This window comes from Bufo gargarizans, chromosome 1 (genome assembly GCF_014858855.1).
Source record: "Bufo gargarizans isolate SCDJY-AF-19 chromosome 1, ASM1485885v1, whole genome shotgun sequence".
Classification (NCBI taxonomy): domain Eukaryota; kingdom Metazoa; phylum Chordata; class Amphibia; order Anura; family Bufonidae; genus Bufo; species Bufo gargarizans.
In genome coordinates, this window is record NC_058080.1 from 160,787,884 (window position 1) to 160,808,570 (window position 20,687).

Below are 20,687 nucleotides of genomic sequence, written 5' to 3' on the forward strand. Positions count from 1 at the left end.
TTACATTGTATTGCGTACACTACTCCGTGGTCTTGCAGTTTATGTATTCTCTGATGGTGTATTTCTTCCCATCATGGGGATTTATAAATTCTTTTTTTTGGGACCATATATTTACAAAAAGCACAGCCACCGCATGGGTAAGACCCTTGTATGGATAGCCAGTTCTTTTTTGTGCTTGTCTTTAAAAAAAAAAAAAAATCTATAGTGTGGTAGAGCTCTATGTAATTCCAAAACACGTATTCATCAATATGCAGATGATATTTCAAAAGTCAATAATAACCCATGCAATTACCAAAAGTGAAGAATAAAAAGCTGTAATGAGAATTAAATTCACACTTGCACACAGAAGGACAGTCATTAAAAACAGAGCCCATTTTGAGACCCTAAAATGTAGGATTTATTTAAAGAATGACATTATCCAGAAATACTCAGAGTTTAGTCAACAGTAATAGCAACAGCGAAGATAATATATCATCTGCCTTTAAAAATATACTGTATGTCTACAAGAGAAGAAATACCACACAGATCCTTTTAAAATTCATGCAAAGTCCTCAGCCCAAGACAGCAATTAATTGCAGCACATGAAGTGCAGCTAATTCTTACTGAAATCTCCTCGCTTCGCTTAATCATCTCACTTGAGACACGCGGAGCCGTATTCCTCAGCAGACTCAAATACAGAAATATCAAACATGTTTTCTGCGTGGCTCTTGTGTGAACAGCTCCCACCAAGATGAATTATTAACACAAAATAAACTTGCAAAGATTTGACTTTTGCATTTCATTCTGTCGGGAGTCACAGTTACTTCCAAATCCAAAAACGGGGTTTTCACTGCAGACTCGGTTTACAAGGCGTTGCGGTCTTGATTGTTCTGCTCTTTCTGGATTTTAGAGGTAAATTTAACAGTCTCTTGGCGCACTTCACTCGCTTCCATTGTCGTCAGACTCGTCTTTACTTTCTATTTTCTCTTCAACTTCAGAATCTTCTGCTGCAACGTCTTTCTTAATTTTAGGTAATGATTCACTGACTGAAAATTTGCGCATTTTAATGTTTGGCAGCTTCTTTAGATCCAAATCCCATTCTCTGAAAATAAGCAGTTGAGGAGAAGGAAAGAAAAAAAAAAAAGCACACATTTGTTAATTTATCAGAACTGCACAGATTTACCCCGAGGAATGCTGGAAAACGGTTCATCAATCACATACACCTTCAGTGCTTAGAACTGTACAGGAGGCTGAACTAGAACAGTGGTTTATAAATCATATCAATCTCCATTACTGGAGCCCAATTCCTTGTGTATTAGAACCTGAGCTACATATGATCTTAGGCCTCCTGCACACCACCGTATCCGTTTTGCAATCCGCAAATTGTGGATCCCAGCCGTGTGTATGTCAGCATTTTTTTTCAACTTGTCCTATTCTTGTCTGCAAATGAACAAGAATAGGACTTGATCTATCTTTTTTTTCGGGTCGTGGAAAGAACATACGGATGCAGACAGCAAACGTTGTGCTGTCTGCATGTTTTGCGGTCCCCTTGAAATGAATGGGTCAGCATCTGATCTGCAAAAATTACGGATTGGATGTGGACCGAAGTTATTATCATGTGCATGAGGCCTTAAGGCACTACTGACTTGCAAATAAATGACACATTGCAATTTAAAGAGGACCTGTCACCACAAAATGCAATGCAATTAGAAAGCACCATGGTATAGAGTAGGAAGAGATGAGCAGCTATCGGTTCAGGAGGTGCTACCAGTTATTGATGGCACTGTGTGTATAAAGTCTGTATTACACTGCTGGGAAGGAAGCTCATCAGTGAAGGAGACTGCAGTAATTACATACACTGATTTCCTCCACAGTATGGGGAGCAAGTGGCGTGCTAAGCGGGGGCGGACCGCAACAGGTGCAGAAGCAATGAGCGCTTCCATCAATACATCCGTCTCTCCCACACTGAATGATGAAGACTTCTCCCTGCTCCACCATTCAGTCTGCAGGCACAGATCGCGCTGCCCACATGTGTGGGAGGAGCCTGCAGCCGGGAAATCTGCCTGCTTTTGGCATTACTACTATGAAGGGGCACAATGGGAATTATTACTATGGAGGGGGCACAATGAGCAGTACTACAAGGGGGGCACAATGGGCATTACTATTATGAAGGGGGAACAATGGGCAATACTACTATGAAGGGGGCACAAAGGACATTACTGCTATGAAGGGGGCACAATGGGCATTACTACTGTGAAGGGGCACAGAGGGCATTACTACTGTTAAGGGGGTACAGTGAAGGCATAACTACTCTGAAGGGGCAAAAAGAAGGCATTACAACTGTGAAGGGGACACATATAGGGCATTACTACTGTGAGGGGATGCAAAATAATGAGGGCATAACTACTGTGAAGGGGGCACAATGAAGGGATAAGTACTTTAAGAGGGCACAATGTGGGCATAACTACTGTGAAAATTGTACGGTGTGGGCATAAATACTGTAAGGGGGCACAGTGTGGGCATAAATACCGTGAGGGGGCACAGTGTGGGCATAAATACCGTGAGGGGGCACATATCTGGACAAAACTACTGTGAAGGTTGTATAATGAGGGCAATACTACTGTGAGAGGGTACCATTTTTTTTTAAGTTGGGGAAGGGGTGGTGACAGAGAAAGGCTCGCCCTGGGTGCCAAATACCCTAGGCACGACCCTTTGGGGAGCAGATCACTAATGCCACAATCATTATTTGCCAGCAGCAGAGCGTAATTAGACGGCACAATCTGCTGCCAACAAACAATGATTTTTGTTACCACATGAAAGATGTGATTACCCGATGAATGAGCATTTCGCTAATTCATCGAGTAATCAGCGGCACCTTTAGACCAGAAGATCACTGCTAAAGAGCATTCCTACAAACACCAGTTAGCAATGATCTGGCCAATTCTCGGCTAGTGTATTACGGCCCTAAATGTGCGTAAAAAGATAGCTGTCAGTCACTGATAACACCTCCTCCCTGTACTGATAGCTGTTCACAGGAGGTGGAATGAGCAAATACCTGTATAGAAATGTATATCCTATCTATCTATTCTATATTATCTATCTATTCTATCTATTCGATCCCATCCTATCTATCTATCCCATCCATCTTTTCTATCCCATCTATCTATTCTATCCCATCTATCTATTCTATCCCATCTATCTATTCTATCCCATCTATCTATTCTATCCCATCTATCTATTCTATCCCATCTATCTATTCTATCCCATCTATCTATTCTATCCCACCTATCTATTCTATCCCACCTATCTATTCTATCCCACCTATCTATTCTATCCCACCTATCTATTCTATCCCACCTATCTATTCTATCCCACCTATCTATTCTATCCCACCTATCTATTCTATCCCACCTATCTATTCTATCCCACCTATCTATTCTATCCCACCTATCTATTCTATCCCACCTATCTATTCTATCCCATCTATCTATTCTATCCCATCTATCTATTCTATCCCATCTATCTATTCTATCCCATCTATCTATTCTATCCCATCTATCTATTCTATCCCATCTATCTATTCTATCCCATCTATCTATTCTATCCCATCTATCTATTCTATCCCATCTATCTATTCTATCCCACCTATCTATTCTATCCCACCTATCTATTCTATCCCACCTATCTATTCTATCCCACCTATCTATTCTATCCCATCTATCTATTCTATCCCATCTATCTATTCTATCCCATCTATCTTACAGGTTTTACTGAATCTTTTCCCACAAATATCTATATATCAATCTGCTCGGCTTCTCCTGCTCTATAACATGCTGCCTGCAGATTACATTACATTTTATGGTGACAGATCCTCTTTAGGTCCCAATAAAAGAAATTAAAGAGAATTGTCCCCAGGAAATTCTCTGATGAACCAGGCACAATGCCTTGTAAGTTAGCTCAAAGTAATGATATCTTTCACTTACCGATCTGTTGCTTCATTCTGGAGAAAAGGTACTTTTAATCCATATGCAAATATGCAGTTAAGTGCACCGAGGGCCGACTAAAGCCACAGTGTGCTCCTCCCACCTTTCTCTGCTAGCTCCTCCCAACATTATAAACCTTATTCTGCAGGTCAGTACAATTACACAAATATCAATTTTATATACAGGTCCTTCTAAAAAAATTAGCATATTGTGATGAAGTTCATTATTTTCTGTAATGTACTGATAAACATTAGACTTTCATATATTTTAATTTCATTACACACCAACTGAAGTAGTTCAAGCCTTTTATTGTTTTAATATTGATGATTTTGGCATACAGCTCATGAAAACCCAAAATTCTATTCTAAAAAAATTAGCATATCATGAAAAGGTTCTCTAAACAAGCTATTAACCTAATCATCTGAATCAACTAATTAACTCTAAACACCTGCAAAAGATTCCTGGGCTTTTAAAAACTCCCAGCCTGGTTCATTACTCAAAACCGCAATCATGGGTAAGACTGCCGACCTGACTGCTGTCCAGAAGGCCATTATTGACACCCTCAAGCAAGAGGGTAAGACACAGAAATAAATTTCTGAACGAATAGGCTGTTCCCAGAGTGCTGTATCAAGGCACCTCAGTGGGAAGTCTGTGGGAAGGAAAAAGTGTGGCAGAAAACGCTGCACAACGAGAAGAGGTGACCGGACCCTGAGGAAGATTGTGGAGAAGGACCGATTCCAGACCTTGGGGGACCTGCGGAAGCAGTGGACTGAGTCTGGAGTAGAAACATCCAGAGCCACCATGTACAGGCGTGTGCAGGAAATGGGCTACAGGTGCCGCATTCCCCAGGTCAAGCCACTTTTGAACCAGAAATAGCGGCAGAAGCGCCTGACCTGGGCTACAGAGAAGCAGCACTGGACTGTTGCTCAGTGGTCCAAAGTACTTTTTTCGGATGAAAGCAAATTTTGCATGTCATTCGGAAATCAAGGTGCCAGAGTCTGGAGGAAGACTGGGGAGAGGGAAATGCCAAAATGCCTGAAGTCCAGTGTCAAGTACCCACAGTCAGTGATGGTCTGGGGTGCCATGTCAGCTGCTGGTGTTGGTCCACTGTGTTTTATCAAGGGCAGGGTCAATGCAGCTAGCTATCAGGAGATTTTGGAGCACTTCATGCTTCCATCTGCTGAAAAGCTTTATGGAGATGAAGATTTCATTTTTCAGCACGACCTGGCACCTGCTCACACTGCCAAAACCACTGGTAAATGGTTTACTGACCATGGTATTACTGTGCTCAATTGGCCTGCCAACTCTCCTGACCTGAACGCCATAGAGAATCTGTGGGATATTGGGAAGAGAAAGTTGAGAGACGCAAGACCCAACACTCTGGATGAGCTTAAGGCCGCTATCGAAGCATCCTGGGCCTCCATAACACCTCAGCAGTGCCACAGGCTGATTGCCTCCATGCCACGCCGCATTGAAGCAGTCATTTCTGCAAAAGGATTCCCGACCAAGTATTGAGTGCATAACTGAACATAATTATTTGAAGGTTGACTTTTTTTGTATTAAAAACACTTTTCTTTTATTGGTCGGATGAAATATGCAAATTTTTTTAGATTTAGAAATTTGGGTTTTCATGAGCTGTATGCCAAAATCATCAATATTAAAACAATAAAAGGCTTGAACTACTTCAGTTGATGTGTAATGAATCTAAAATATATGAAAGTCTAATGTTTATCAGTACATTACAGAAAATAATGAACTTTATCACAATATGCTAATTTTTTTAGAAGGACCTGTAGTTTTTATGATCTTAATACTACTTTTAAGTAAATAATCTGAAAAAAAAAAAAAATCTAAATTGTTTGCATTGTCACATTTAGACCCAGAACCTTGCAATAATTCCATCCACAGAACTATGTGAGGGCAAATTTTTTGCAAGATGAGCTGTAGTTTTTATAGGCACCATCTTGAGGTGCATACACATTTCTGATGTCTTTTCCTTTTTTGCAGCAGACGCGATGACCAAAAAAAGGTGATTTTGAGCATTTAGATTTTTTTTTCCATGACTGCGTTCATTGAATGGGACAAATCCCTTTAAATGTAATAGTTTGGACATTCTAGTACGCAGCAATACAAATTATGTTCACTTTTAAATTTCTATATGTAAAATTGAGAAAGAGGGGCGATTAGAATTTTTTAACTTTTTTTTTGTCATCCTAGGTGACTTACATATGTGCAGGCAGAGTTTAATGAGCAGTTTACTATGACAGGCCTGGTTGCCCTCATGACTCCAGGCTACCATATTAAATGACTAGCACCTTGTAATTTCACCACAAGGGTGCAATGGAAAGTCAGAAAAAGTTCCCCTCCCTAACTTCTCAGATGTGTCGGTCACTACTAACTGTGTCATCTGACTGTTAAATAAGTAAGACTGGCGTTATTTATGCTATTGTAACACCCCCTGTCCTCTGCACACTCCCCATTTCCTTGACTGACGGAGATAGACATCAGCATGCTGAGGGCAGAGCTTTGTCCTAGCATGAACATATCATATACACTACTTTATATAGCCTTGCCACACTGAGAATGGGTTTCTATGCTTAGAAAGCTAGTATACATATTTCGGCTTTATTCACAGGCACAATATATTATCATAATGAAACCTGTAATATCTATTAGCTTTTTAAGTATAGAAAAACCTCAACTGTCAATGTGATAAGGCTGTAGCCAGGTAGTAAGTAGACAGCCTTGCATACAGGGATCCCAGGTTTGAATCACGGGAGAGACTTTCAGATTTTTTTCTTCAAATATTTTTTCTCCCTCATTTAAAGAGGACCTTTCATCGGTCCAAACATTGCAAGATAACTATCAGGCTGTGTAGAGCGGCTCCCCGGGATCTCACTGCACTTACCATTATTCCGGGGCGCCACTCTGTTCTCCCGCTATGTCCCCTGGTATTTTCGCTGATTTGGTTATACTGGGAGGAGTCTGCCCTGTTTCTCCCTGGGCGTTCCTTCTCCCAGGCTGTAGTGCTGTCCAATCACAGCGAGGAGCTCACAGCTGGGGAGTTTTTTTTTTCTCCCCGTCTGTGAGCCCTGCACTGCAATTGGACAGCGCTACAGCCCTGGATCAACCTCACATGCGTGCAGCCTCACAGTTTTCCCAATCACATCCCTGTTGTTCTCTATTATCAGCCACAGTCAGAGCATTTTACACAGAGGATATATATCTATACATAATCAACCACCAGAGGACTGTATACAGTACTAACCGATCAACCATTATCAGAGGACTGTATATAAACACATACAGCAATATAGTACTATAGTATAGATGTACAGTTACTTCAGGTCATTAGACAGCAGGAACTGTGACCATAATAGGGCACAAGTGGCGCAGTCTCCAGGATCCAAGGTTCTCATTTGAAGGTTTGCATTTTTTACATTTTTATCTGGCAGTAGCAGAAAAAAAAAATTGATACAGGGAAGGGGCAGGCAGCTATAGCCAATAACTAGGGATGAGCGAATTTCATATTTTGAAATTCGAGTTCGGGATGTGGTATAATCTGAATTGCTCATGGATTCCGTTACAATGGACCATAACGCAATTCCATGACTGAATGCATAACTGAATCCGGGACTGGAAAACTGGTCAGAGTTGAGGGAAAGATGGCTGGTGCTAAATACAGGGATATTCTTGAGCAAAACCTGTACCACTCTGTGCGTGATTTGAGGCTAGGACGGAAGTTCACCTTCCAGCAGGACAATGACCCCAAACACACTGGAATGGCCTAGTCAAAGCCCAGATCTCAATCCAATAGAAAATATGTGGCCAGTCTTAAAAATTTCTGTTTACAAGCGCAAACCATCCAACTTGAAGGAACTGGAGAGGTTTAGCAAGGAGGAATAGGCAAAAATCCCAGTGGTGAGATGTGGCAAGCTCAAAGAGACTTATCCAAAGCGACTTGGAGCTCTGATTGCTGCAAAAGGTGGCTCTACAAAGTATTGTCTTTAGGGGGGTGAATAGTTATGCACATTGACGTTTTCTGTTATTTTGTCCTATTTGTTGTTTGCTTCACGATAAAAAAAAAAAAAAAAAAAAAAAACACATCTTCAAAGTTGTGGGCATGTCCTGTAAATTAAATTATGCAAATCCTCAAGGATTCCATGTTAGCTCCAGGTTGTGAGGCACCAAAATACGAAAAAAGTCAAGGGGGTGAATACTGTAGGCACTGTATTACACTAAGATTCTATAAGTGTGGGTGTTATGTAGTGAGCTGTAAAGGATGGACATGATGCAGTTTGATAGGGAATCCTACATAAACAAGAATATTCTTGTCCTTGTAGAAATCAGAATGATGTGTTTTTCCTTATTTCCTTTAACAACCATCCACTGTTTTGACAGCAGATGGTGCAGGTCCTTGGTCTACAGCCATGTCTATTGGTGCAGCTGCAGTTGAGGGGTTTTAAAGGCCACTGGAGCGCGCCAGTGAAGAACTGGTGCTTGGAAACAGTTTGGGTTCTTGGAGCAGGCTCTGCTTCACAGCCAGGGTCACAGGAAGTGGCACGATCAAAGGGGACTGCCCCCCGTGATCAGGTCACTGAGTATCTCAGTGACCCGATCGGAGACTAGGGGAGCAATCCGCAGTCAGCCCTGAGGACCTATGAAGGACACCAGGGCTGTCTGGTCAGTAAGCCTGAAGTTAGGGAACCCTAGTATTGCCCTAACAGTAGCCTGTGCCATGACACAGAGCATAATACATTACCATACAGGACTATGCTAATACAAAATAAGCTTAGAGGGGTCACTGTACTTTCAAACACTGTCATTTAATTTAATAGAGAATGGTGTAATTAGCAGACTTCTAAATCACTTTAAAAAAAAAAAAAAAAATATATATATATATATATATACACATATATATATATATATTTCTGCATCCCCCTGAAAAAAGCTTCTAGTCACTAGAGGTTTCACTCCCACCTAACTTGCAGTCCACTGTCTATTGTCAGGCAAGATCCCTCCCTAGTAACCGAGACATAGAAGACGGCTCACAGGAAGTGTCAGAGCTAGCTGAGGTCAAGAACTGCTTCTACTTTGCTTCTGAAAATTATAGGATCCTCCTGTGTGTCTGTAAGTGTGATTTCCCCCTCCTTATCTGGCTAGAAGTTACTCAAACACACTCGCAGTGTTCTACATAGCGTGTTTTGGGTGTCCATCATTCTGCCGGATGGCCTTGGTTTAGCGTTTAATCCAGTGTTTGTGAACACGCTGAAGAACCGCTGGTGATACTTCCTCACAGCACTGCAGGAGTCACGATTTCAGCTAAGCAATATTACATGCTGCACATTTCATTGTGTTTCTGAGTAAATCTTAGTCAAGATTAACATATCACATGACCCTTTAGCACCTGAAAAAGCTGAACTGAATTCAATATGGTGGATTTTAAAGCAGTGTCCAAAAAAGTTTCCTTCACCAAATAAGGCAATCTCCCTCCCAATTAATACGTTCACATATTGGAAGTAAATTTTCTATAAATTACACCAGTTAAAAAGGAAACACCAGACTTTTGTCTCATCGTGTTTATTGGCCGGCAGGTGGTATGTATTAATATACAGAATTTTCTGCTTTATTAGAAAAGGGTCAGTGCGTCTTATAAAGTGATTTAGCTAATTAATTTTCTGCTTTATTAGAAAAGGGTCAGTGTGTCTTATAAAGTGATTTAGCTAATTAGTATCCTAGTATCCAGGAGGCTAAGGGAGTGCAGTGTTGTACTCACCGCTCCCTGGTCTTCCTCCGGGCGCCATGCTGCAGTGTCGTGACTGCGTGGAGCGGCAGGATGTAGTGCTATGACCTGACGTTGTACGCAGTCAGGTCACAGTGCGGCATGGGTCCAGAGAAGACCAGCGGTGACTGCAAGAGACACCATAGGATCTGCAGAGTGGTGGCAGAGCAGGAGATGCAAGTTAATGCATTTATTCTATCTCTGATCTGAGGTTTGACATGAGTGTCTGATTTGATGTGGGGGATTGATCTAAGGTCTAACATGGGGGTCTGAGGTCTTATATGGGGGTCTGAGGTCGTATATGGGGGTCTGATGTGATGTTTGATATGGAGGTCTAATCTGATGTGGGGGTCTGATCTGAGGTTCTCTTCTGAGAAAAACATTTTTTCTTATATTTTCTTCCTCTAAAACCTAGGTGCATCTTATCATCAGGTGCTTATCAAGGGCTAGAGACCTTTAGACCATTTTCTAATGCCTAAAACAGGCGTCTATAATAGTAAATGAATCCCCTTTTTAAGATCTGGCATCAGCGGGAAGAAGTTGCAAATTGCGGCACAGAGGACCTTCGCGTCGCAATCTGCACCAGAAATACACCTAACTTAGGCGTATTTCCATTTGATAAATGACCCCCCCTAAGTTCTTTAAGTCTATCCTGGTATGTCTTATGCTTAAGACCCTCCACCATTTTTATAGCCCATCTTTGCAGCCGTTCCATTTTATCTATGTCTTTGGACATATGGAATCTTTATTTGGCAGAGAAAGAGAAAAATGGTTGCCATTGTACCAAGTTATCAAGGAGACTTACCTAAAGGTTTTTAAGTGTTTTGTATTCGCAATATCTGGTATCTCTGTAAAATAGTAAAACAAGAGTATTTTAGTCAGCAGTGAATGTTAAAGTAAAAAAATAGATATATATAAAAAAAAATTATATATACATTATATATATTTACACGCACAAAATTATGATCCATATAACTTTTGTCAGTTATTGGAAGTATTGACCTTACAATGGATTTGTTATTATATTAAGAACACATAGTACACCTTTACATTTTCATGGAGAGAAAGGAATCGTTTGATTTTCAGAGGGTCGCTGGTGAAGAAAGAAGACATTTTACGCACAGGTAAGGGGCGACCGAGCTCCTGCTTTGAGCGGCAAATAAATTCTATTTAATGAAACTGTGCAAAAACAGAATTGTGAGGCACTTAATGTGATAATCTGACAAGAGTGTAAACTGGGGTATGGAGAACTTACTCGCCTGGCACATCCTCTATGAAATACAGCACGAGTCTATGAGAGCCAGGATGTCCGTCTCAAGAAACTCGAAAAGAAAGCGAGACTTCTGGTTATCTCAACACCCGCTGTGTGAATCGGCAGGTCAATGTGCCGATCACGTGATCAAACAGGTGATCCCAATGGAGGCTGTATTACAAGAGGAAGTGCCTGGTCACCATGATGTCCAGTACTAATGAATAATCAAATGAATTTATAGTTTCAAATGGTTAAATTACTCAAATTTATTAAATTAAAAAGTAAAAAAAAAAGTGACAGGGTCTGAAGACTTTCCGAGTGTAGGTGTTAAGAATACAATACTTGTTTAGGTAATTGTAATGTTCCCTTAAGTGGTCTTAGGTTTATTAAATGCACTGCTTTCCAATACAACACAGAACTAAGAAGGCAAAACAGAATACTTAAACAAAGTTGCCGGGACTAAGAAAATTCTGCTAGTCGAGTGCAGAAAGACTGCCTTGGGGGAAACATTGTGAACAGGACGCAGAGATTGGCTTCGAACCTGCAGGTAGCGAAAATAACTATTTTAGAACAAGTGTAGTTATCAAGATAAAACAGATCTTTTATGGTTCATTGGGAAAAAAAAAGATCAACATATGTAGCAAGACTTCACTTGTCAGAGCAAGGATTTTGATCATGCTCCAGTGACAAAAGCTTGCAATCAAATGACGTCCTCGGTCTAGTACTGAGGACATGGAATAAGTCATAAAAGGATTGCCAAGTAGGGTAACCAAGGGCAAGCAACTTATCTCCATGTTCGCTCACTTATGCTATAATTTTATTTTTCATCATTTTTCAAAACAGGCAACTAATTGTACAGTATCAAAACCACAGCGTATAAGCAGAGATCCCTGCAGAGAGATTCTGTAGAAGAGAGCTAACATTAAAGATTCTCTTCTGGGTAATATTGGCTTTTTAGCTGAAAGCAGATGGATGACTGAATTAACAAGGCTTCATGAAAGGTCAGGATTGGATAACATACTTTGTGAGTCATTTTTTTTTACTTCTCACACACTGGGTGACATTCCATTAAAGGAAAACAGAACATGTTTTGTACTTTACAGAGTAAAAAGATATGGATTTAGTTATAAAATAATAAGGTCTCTGGTTTAGTGATATTTATGGCATCAACTGCAGGACAGTTATTAAAAGAAAAAAAAAAAAAAGAAAACCTGCAAAGGATTAAGACAGCATTAACATCAGTGCTATTGATTTCCGCCCTTCTGCTCTGATCTAGGAGCAGAACAACAGAAATAACGGAACTGCCGAATTTGGCACATAGCTGAACCAAACGGAAATCATTGCCTATAATGGGTTCCATTCAGCAGACTGGAATTTAAGTGGAGAAAAAAAAAAAAGGCCCGCGTGCATGACTTTTTTCCCTCTGGCATTTTAAAAAGAATTTGCAACGGAGGACTCCCGCAGACACTCTGAAGCAGATGTGAATTTAGCCTCCCACATAATAACTGTATACGGTTTTATAATAGAAAACCCATTTTATATAAATGTTTAAATAAATACAGGTTCATTATGTAAATTAGGGAGACCCATAAAAAGGCATACCATAATATTTAACCCCTCAGGGACGCATGACATACCGGTACGGCATGTTTGCCAAGTCCTTAAGGACCCATGACGTACCGGTACGTCATGGGTTTAAAATGCGATTGCGGCGGTGCTGGGTGTTAGCGGGAAACTCGTGTGGGACCTAATGTACCCAATGCTAGATAAGGGTTACCACTTGTATGTGGATAACTTTTATACTAGTATTCCCTTGTTCCAGTCCCTTGCCACCAGATCCACGTTCGCTTGTGGGACCGTGTGGAAAAATCAGCGCGGCCTCCCTGCCCACCTCCTCCAGGTCCCTCTCCCCAGGGGTGAGACCCGTGCCCTTACCAGTGGAAACCTGTTGCTGGTCAGGTATAAGGACAAGAGGGATGTCCTTATGCTGTCCACAATCCACAGTAACAGCACCACCCCCGTCTCTGTGCAAGGTACCGCGGCAACGGTCCTCAAGCCCAATTGTATCGTCGACTACAATCGGTATATGGGAGGAGTTGATCTCTCTGATCAAGTCCTCAAGCCATATAATGCCATGCGCAAAACCTGGGCATGGTACAAAAAAGTTGCGGTCTACTTGGTACAGGTTGCCTTGTACAACTCTTTTGTACTATCCCGAAGCGCTGGCAGCACAGGGACATTCCTCCAGTTCTATGACGCAGTCCTCAGGGACCTGATTTTTTCAGACAGGGAAAGAGCAGGCCGGAGTACCTTGGGAATTGGAGGCGCCCGGATCGTCCCTGGCCAACATTTTCCAGGTGTGGTCCCCCATACTGGAAAGAAGGGACGAACCCAAAAAAGATGCAGAGTGTGTCATAAGAGGGGGATACGGAAGGACACCACAACTCAATGTGACACTTGCCCCGATCATCCGGACCTCTGCGTTATCGATTGCTTCAGGGAGTATCACACTTCCATGGCGTACTAAATTTGTATAATCCCCAACAGTCCCCTAGAGCAGCGGTCTCCAACCGCTGGGCCACGGCCCTGGACCGGGCCCTGGAAGATGGTTTGCCGGGCCGCGGTGATCAGGGCAGTCTTTAACTCTGTACTAATGAAGCGCTTCCATTATGGAAGTGCTTCATTAGTACAGAAGGACCAGGAAGCGGTGAAGGATCAGTACTCACCACTTCCTGGTCCACGGCTCAGCTATCGGCTGTGCAGGGCTGCGCACAGCGTGAGGTCGCTCTGTGACCTCACACTGTGCGCCGCTATACACAGCCAGGCAACAGCAGAATGAAGAGGATCGCGATGGTGACCAGTAGCAGGAGAGGTAAGTGTTTTTTTAATTTTTTTTTATTTGCACTAGGGGCTGATGGCTGACCTGGGGGACATATGGCTGACATAAATGGCAGACATGAGGGGCAGACATATGGCAGGCATGAGGGGCAGGCATATGGCTGACTTGGGGGTCTTATGGCTGAAATTGGGGGGGCTTATGGCTGACATTGGGGGGGCTTATGGCTGACATTGGGGGGGCTTATGGCTGACATTGGGGGGGCTTATGGCTGACATTGGGGGGGGCTTATGGCTGACATTGGGGGGGGCTTATGGCTGACATTGGGGGGGGCTTATGGCTGACATTGGGGGGCTGATAGATAGCTAACATTGGGGGGCTGATAGATGGCTAAAGGTTTGGGGGTTGATCTGAGGTCTGATTAACATTGGGGGTCTGATTGCTGGTCTGACCTGAGGTGTAATGAAAAATATTTTTTTCTTATTGTTCTCCTCTAAAACCTAGGTGCATCTTATAGGGCGAAAAATATGGTACAGTGCAGCAGAGACCAGTGCAGCAGAGACCATAGTCAGTTTATATAGTGTTATATATTTTAATATGCACCTTGTGTTTTGTTATGCGCGTGAATCAGTCAGCCGCCCCCCCGCCCGGTCCATGGGAATATTGTCTTGCATGAATCCGGTCCTTGGTGCAAAAAAGGTTGGGGACCACTGCCCTAGAGAACATAAAAAACTATGTCTCTCAGACTTTGGATACACAGAACCATTTTTTTCCCCAAAAAATATTAGTTCTAGTGCAGGCATCCTCAAACTGCAGCCCTCCAGATGTTGTAAAACTATAACTCCCAGCATGCCCAGACAACCTACAGTCATCAGCAGGGCATGGTGGGAATTGTAGTTTTACAACATCTGGAGGGCCGGAGTTTGAGGATGCATGCTTAGTGTCTCCAAAGTCTGAGAGCCATAAATATTGGGCATGGCCGCGTCCGTAAAAATATTCTCTATAAAAATAACATGTAACCCCCTGAAAGAACAGCGTTAAAAATATAAAATAAAAATGGTGCCAAAACACCCATTTTTGGGCAAAATTTCCATTTGAATCCTTTTTTTCCGGTAATAAAGCAAGGGTTAACAGCCAAACAAAACTAAATATTTATTGCCCTGATTCTGTAGTTTGCAGAAACACCCCATATGTGGTCATAAATGGCTATATAGCCACACGGCAGGGCATAGAACGAAGAGAACGCCATATGGCTTCTGGAAGGCAGATTTTGATGGACTGGTTTATTTACACCATTGAGGGGTGTACTTTCTTAGATGGAGTCATTTTTTTGGAATTTCTATTCTAGGGGTGCAACGGGGAGCTTGAAATGGGACATTGTATAAACAAAACCAGTCCTGCAAAATCTGCCTTCCAAAACCCATATGGCGTTCCCCTCCTTCTATGTCCTCCCATTTGGCCAAACAGTAGTTTAGGACCACATATGGGGTGTTTTTGCAAACTACAGAATCAGGGCAACCCATATTGAGTTTTATTTGGCAGTTAACCCTTACTTTTTTACAGGAAAAAATTGGTTAAAATGGAAAATTTTAACAAAAATCTAAATTCTTAAATTTTATGTCCATTTGCCATAAAGTCTTGTGAAAGACCCAAAGGGTTAACAAAGTTTGTAAAATCAGTTTTAAATAATTTGAGGGGTGTCGTTTCTAAAATAGGGTCATTTTTGGATGGTTTCTATTACATAAGCCTCAAAAAGTGACTTCAGACCTGAACTGGTCCATAAAAAGTGGTATTTGGAAAATTTCAAAATTTGCTTCTAAACTTCTAAGCTATGTAACATCCCCAAAAAATAAAATATCATTCCCAAAAGAATACAAACATGAAGTAGACATATGGGGAATGTAAAGTCATCACAATTTTGGGGGTAATACTATGTATTACAGAAGTAGAGAAACTGAAACTTTGAAATTTGCTAATTTTTTCAACATTTTTGGTAAATTTGGTATTTTTTTATGCCAAAAAATTTACTTTTTTGACCCAATTTTAGCAGTGTCATGAAGTACAATATGTGACGAAAAAGCAATCTCAGAACGGCCTGGGTAAGTAAAAGCGTTTTAAAATTATCAGCACATAAAGTGACACTGGTCAGATTTGCAAAAAATGGCCAAGTCCTTAAAGGGGTTATCAGAGTTATTTTTTGTTCTTTCTATGTTCCTAACTAAGCAAATATAACAGCTTTCCAATTCACTCACTTTATCTCCAGTGGCTGGTTTCTCAGATTTCACTGAGGGTCACATGACCTGTGATGTCAGCTTCTCTCCCTGCTCTGATAAAGGTAGTTTACAAGCCTGTAAACGAGACGTCACTGTGCTGACCACGCCCCCCTCCCCCTTCACTGCCATCTACTCTCTGCTAGGATTCTTAACCCCTTCAGCTCTGCAGGCAGTGAGGAGACAATGCTGGGCACTGGAGCTGATATACTAGAGAGAGCATTGCACAAGGTAGGGGGAAGATCCTGTGTGTATTAGCAGTGTCATTATACAGGTGGGACATGTAGCCCTACACATACAACATGCTGCAGAGTCTCCCAGCAGGCAGACATGTCACTCAGGGCAGCTCTTATATTCACTCCCTTAGCAGAGCAGGGGAGGGGCAGAGATTGTTTTTATTGCATGTAAACAAAGGGCCAGAAAAGAACCAGGGAAATGAGGAAAAATATTATTATTTTTTTGCATAAAACTTGCTTAGCTCAGTTATATATCAGATTTTCAGTGCTATATATTTTTTTTTTCATAACTCGGACAACCCCTTTAAGGTGAAATAGGGCTGAGTCCTTAAGGGATTAAAGGGGTTGTCCCATAAAAAATATTCTATAGTTTTCAAAACAGCACCTGGATCTGAATCCTTTTGCAATTGCATGTAATGCAAAATTTTGCATAGCCACTGAGTTATTCAATAGAATGTATCTGTATAGCGCCACCTGCCATTTGTTTTTCATCCTTCAACTGCTTCCCGAGTTGTGATAGAAGGGCCATGGACACGCCTCCTGAGCTGTGATAGGGAGCGCTGAGACACGCCCCCTGAGCTGTGATAGGGAGAGCTGAGACACGCCCACCGAGCTGCAGCAGAAAAGACACTCCCCTTGAGCTGTCAGCTTGATATAAATCTAGCAGAGCAATGAATGGGGAGATCTCTGGATCCATGTGAGGTACAGGGCTGGTTCTAGCTTTGTTAGAAATAGACTGTCATGTATTATATGATGTCTGACTTTGAACATTAATTATCGGATAACCCACTTACAGAGCATCTGTCACTCCTCAAACTTTTAAAACTGTACCTCCCTCAGATTGTGCCACTCTACCGAGTCCTTATGTGTTCTGTTAGTTCTGGCGCCCGATATGCAAATGTGGCCACACATGGATACACAAGAGGACGGACACTGGCAATCTCTTCTCAAAGCGGGGATCCATTCACTACACTGATCAGAGCGGCTATGCATGGCCTTATTGGTATGTTAGGTGCAGATTGATGGACGTACACACTTTTCAAAGTCCTAAAATCGGTTTCAATGATCTCAATGCTCCTAATGGTGAACCTACAAATAATCCAAGAGAGTTATTGTTTCTAACAGAAGATGGGGTCAATACAAAAACTTTTTGTCAAGTGTTTCAAAATCTCTTTCTCTAGAACTACATATACCGAATAGCCCATAGGAAAATGTGAACCTGGCAGTTTCAAATACGCAGACAAAAAGGACATTTGTAGTGTATCACCGCGTGATCTTTGTATGACTATTTCTCACTGATGGCAACAGCCAAAGTTATTTCCATCTCAACTAAGCTGCCACATGTTCAGGTTTGTTGATGCAGACAACACAGATTATTTAAACGTGAAAGTTTTGAAGAAAATGAACAGAGCCAAACATGGAGGATATCGGAATAGAGTCCATTTGAAAAGGGAGGCGTTTTGGATAATGACATTTGACACTCATCACCCCAAGGGCCTAAATAGTGTGATACTGTATGTGTCTAATCTTGCCGTTTTGCTAAATCGCCTATTGGTGTATCACATATAGGTTTGTGCAATGCCCCCTCTCTCAGCTGTGACTCACAGAATATACGGAGATGGCTTGTCATTGTGTTTTATGCTATGACCAAGTGTGATCACACAGGAAAAGTAAGCGGTAACATTTTTTTACTTTGTGATTTTCCATGTATTAAATAATGAAATGTTATATTTTTACTAGTGCTGGGTATCTGGATCCAACATGGAACAAAAATGTTGGGTGTCCAGTCCTGTATTCATCCGTACACGGTGAATAATTTAAAGGTGTCAGGAGTTCAGGGTGAGCAGTTCTATTTCTATTTACAGAGGGAGAGTGTGGCAGAGGAAGCAGGATGGGTGAGAGTGCACAAAGTGACTTCAAACTGCCCTTGGTGCACTTAACTGCTCATTTGCATATTGATTAAAAAATTTCGCCCTAGAATGAAGCAATGGATCCCTACGTGAAAGATTTCATTAAATTCAGCTGAGCTAGACCTACAAGGCATTGTGCTTGCTGTAACAGTGAATTTCCTGGTGACAGACTCCCGAGATCACCCTGTAGCAAATACACACAACATTTTTACAATAGGTGCATCAGGAATCTGCTAAATGACACTAGAGACTGCTGTTTTACACTTAGAAGAATGCTGTTGACTTCTTACCACTGGAGTCTGCTGGTTTGCCCTTTATCAAGATGGCCATTGTTTGTGGGATGGGAACCATCTTGTTCCCTGTTTGGGCCTATTTCAGTCCATACGAATTAGCCAACCATTGCCTGAGTATTGTGACTTGTTCCAGTCTCCTGCCCCCAGAGAACTATCATTGGCAGTCAGTTCGTACTAGGGCTGAACGATATGGGAATTTTGTGCGATTGCGATTAGGGCCCTAAAAATTGCGATAACGGTATGCAATGCAATATTTTAAGGGAATTGTGTTAGAGGTCTATTTGCTTGGATTTTCCCATATGAGCCGCTGACGCGGCTGGGTATGACATAGTTATGGGGAATCTGTGGAGGACGCTGTTATGTGGGGGATCTGTGGAGGACGCTGTTATGTGGGGGATCTGTGGAGGACGCTGTTATGTGGGGGATCTGTGGAGGACGCTGTTATGTGGGGGATCTGTGGAGGACGCTGTTATGTGGGGGATCTGTGGAGGACGCTGTTATGTGGGGGATCTGTGGAGGACGCTGTTATGTGGGGGATCTGTGGAGGACGCTGTTATGTGGGGGATCTGTGGAGGACGCTGTTATGTGGGGGATCTGTGGAGGACGCTGTTATGTGGGGGATCTGTGGAGGACGCTGTTATGTGGGGGATCTGTGGAGGACGCTGTTATGTGGGGGATCTGTGGAGGACGCTGTTATGTGGGGGATCTGTGGAGGACGCTGTTATGTGGGGGATCTGTGGAGGACGCTGTTATGTGGGGGATCTGTGGAGGACGCTGTTATGTGGGGGATCTGTGGAGGACGCTGTTATGTGGGGGATCTGTGGAGGACGCTGTTATGTGGGGGATCTGTGGAGGACGCTGTTATGTGGGGGATCTGTGGAGGACGCTGTTATGTGGGGGATCTGTGGAGGACGCTGTTATGTGGGGGATCTGTGGAGGACGCTGTTATGTGGGGGATCTGTGGAGGACGCTGTTATGTGGGGGATCTGTGGAGGACGCTGTTATGTGGGGGATCTGTGGAGGACGCTGTTATGTGGGGGATCTGTGGAGGACGCTGTTATGTGGGGGATCTGTGGAGGACGCTGTTATGTGGGGGATCTGTGGAGGACGCTGTTATGTGGGGGATCTGTGGAGGACGCTGTTATGTGGGGGATCTGTGGAGGACGCTGTTATGTGGGGGATCTGTGGAGGACGCTGTTATGTGGGGGATCTGTGGAGGACGCTGTTATGTGGGGGATCTGTGGAGGACGCTGTTATGTGGGGGATCTGTGGAGGACGCTGTTATGTGGGGGATCTGTGGAGGACGCCGTTATGTGGGGGATCTGTGGAGGACGCCGTTATGTGGGGGATCTGTGGAGGACGCCGTTATGTGGGGGATCTGTGGAGGACACTTATGGGGGACCTGTGGATGACACTGTTATGGGGTGGATCTGTGGATGGCACTGTTATGGGGGGATGTGTGCTATGACACATAGGGCCATGAGGGGGGCCATATAAGACACACATATAGCATCTTATGCTGGTCCCCCCTCATGGCCCTATGTTTCCCCTCATGTGTCCTAATCTGCGCACATAACTAGCTTTGTGTGTAAAGTATTTTACTACTGTGTGAAACAAGCTCTCTCCTATTGATAAAATGGCCAGCCTCTGTACTCACTTTCACTATGAATGCAATGCACTGCAGAGAGCGGCAGAGAGCTGGCCGGTCGGGGCGTGATTGACGTCACTTAGTAACGCTCCTCCCACTTCAAGAAGCAGGAGCGTTACTAAGTGACTTCAGTCACTGCACTGCATTCATTGTGAAAGTGAGTACAGAGGCTGGCCATTTTATCAATAGGAGAGAGCTTGTTTCACACAGTAGTAAAATACTTTACACACAAAGCCAGTTATATGCGCATGGCCCCTTCAGATATAATCGCGGCATTTTCGCACCGATTATCGCGATTCGATTATTTTTTCGATATATCGTGCAGCCCTAGTTCTTACTCTTCGTTAGACTTGTACTTCACCTCATCTACACTTCAGCAGTTCTGCTGGGGACATCTACTGTCAAGTCCTTCACTGTGCTCTACTCACTCTTCCTGCTTTGGATTCCAGGAGTGTTTACCAGTATCGTAATACCGTGTTACAAGAGCAATACAAAGCA

The 20,687-nt window shown here is 42.7% G+C and overlaps 1 protein-coding gene across 1 annotated transcript in view; it reads right to left on the reverse strand.

Annotated features, from left to right (window-relative positions):
* Positions 1 to 370: 370 nt before the first annotated feature.
* TMA16 (translation machinery associated 16 homolog) overlaps positions 371 to 20,687 on the reverse strand; it is a 66,195-nt gene continuing 45,878 nt past the window's right edge. Inside the window, exons 6-7 of the mRNA XM_044299900.1 lie at positions 10,550 to 10,592; positions 371 to 1,081 (exon numbers count right to left, since the gene is read on the reverse strand). Of these exons, the coding sequence (XP_044155835.1) occupies positions 919 to 1,081; positions 10,550 to 10,592 (206 nt within the window). The 3' untranslated portion in view covers positions 371 to 918. The remainder of the gene's footprint in view (positions 1,082 to 10,549; positions 10,593 to 20,687) is intronic.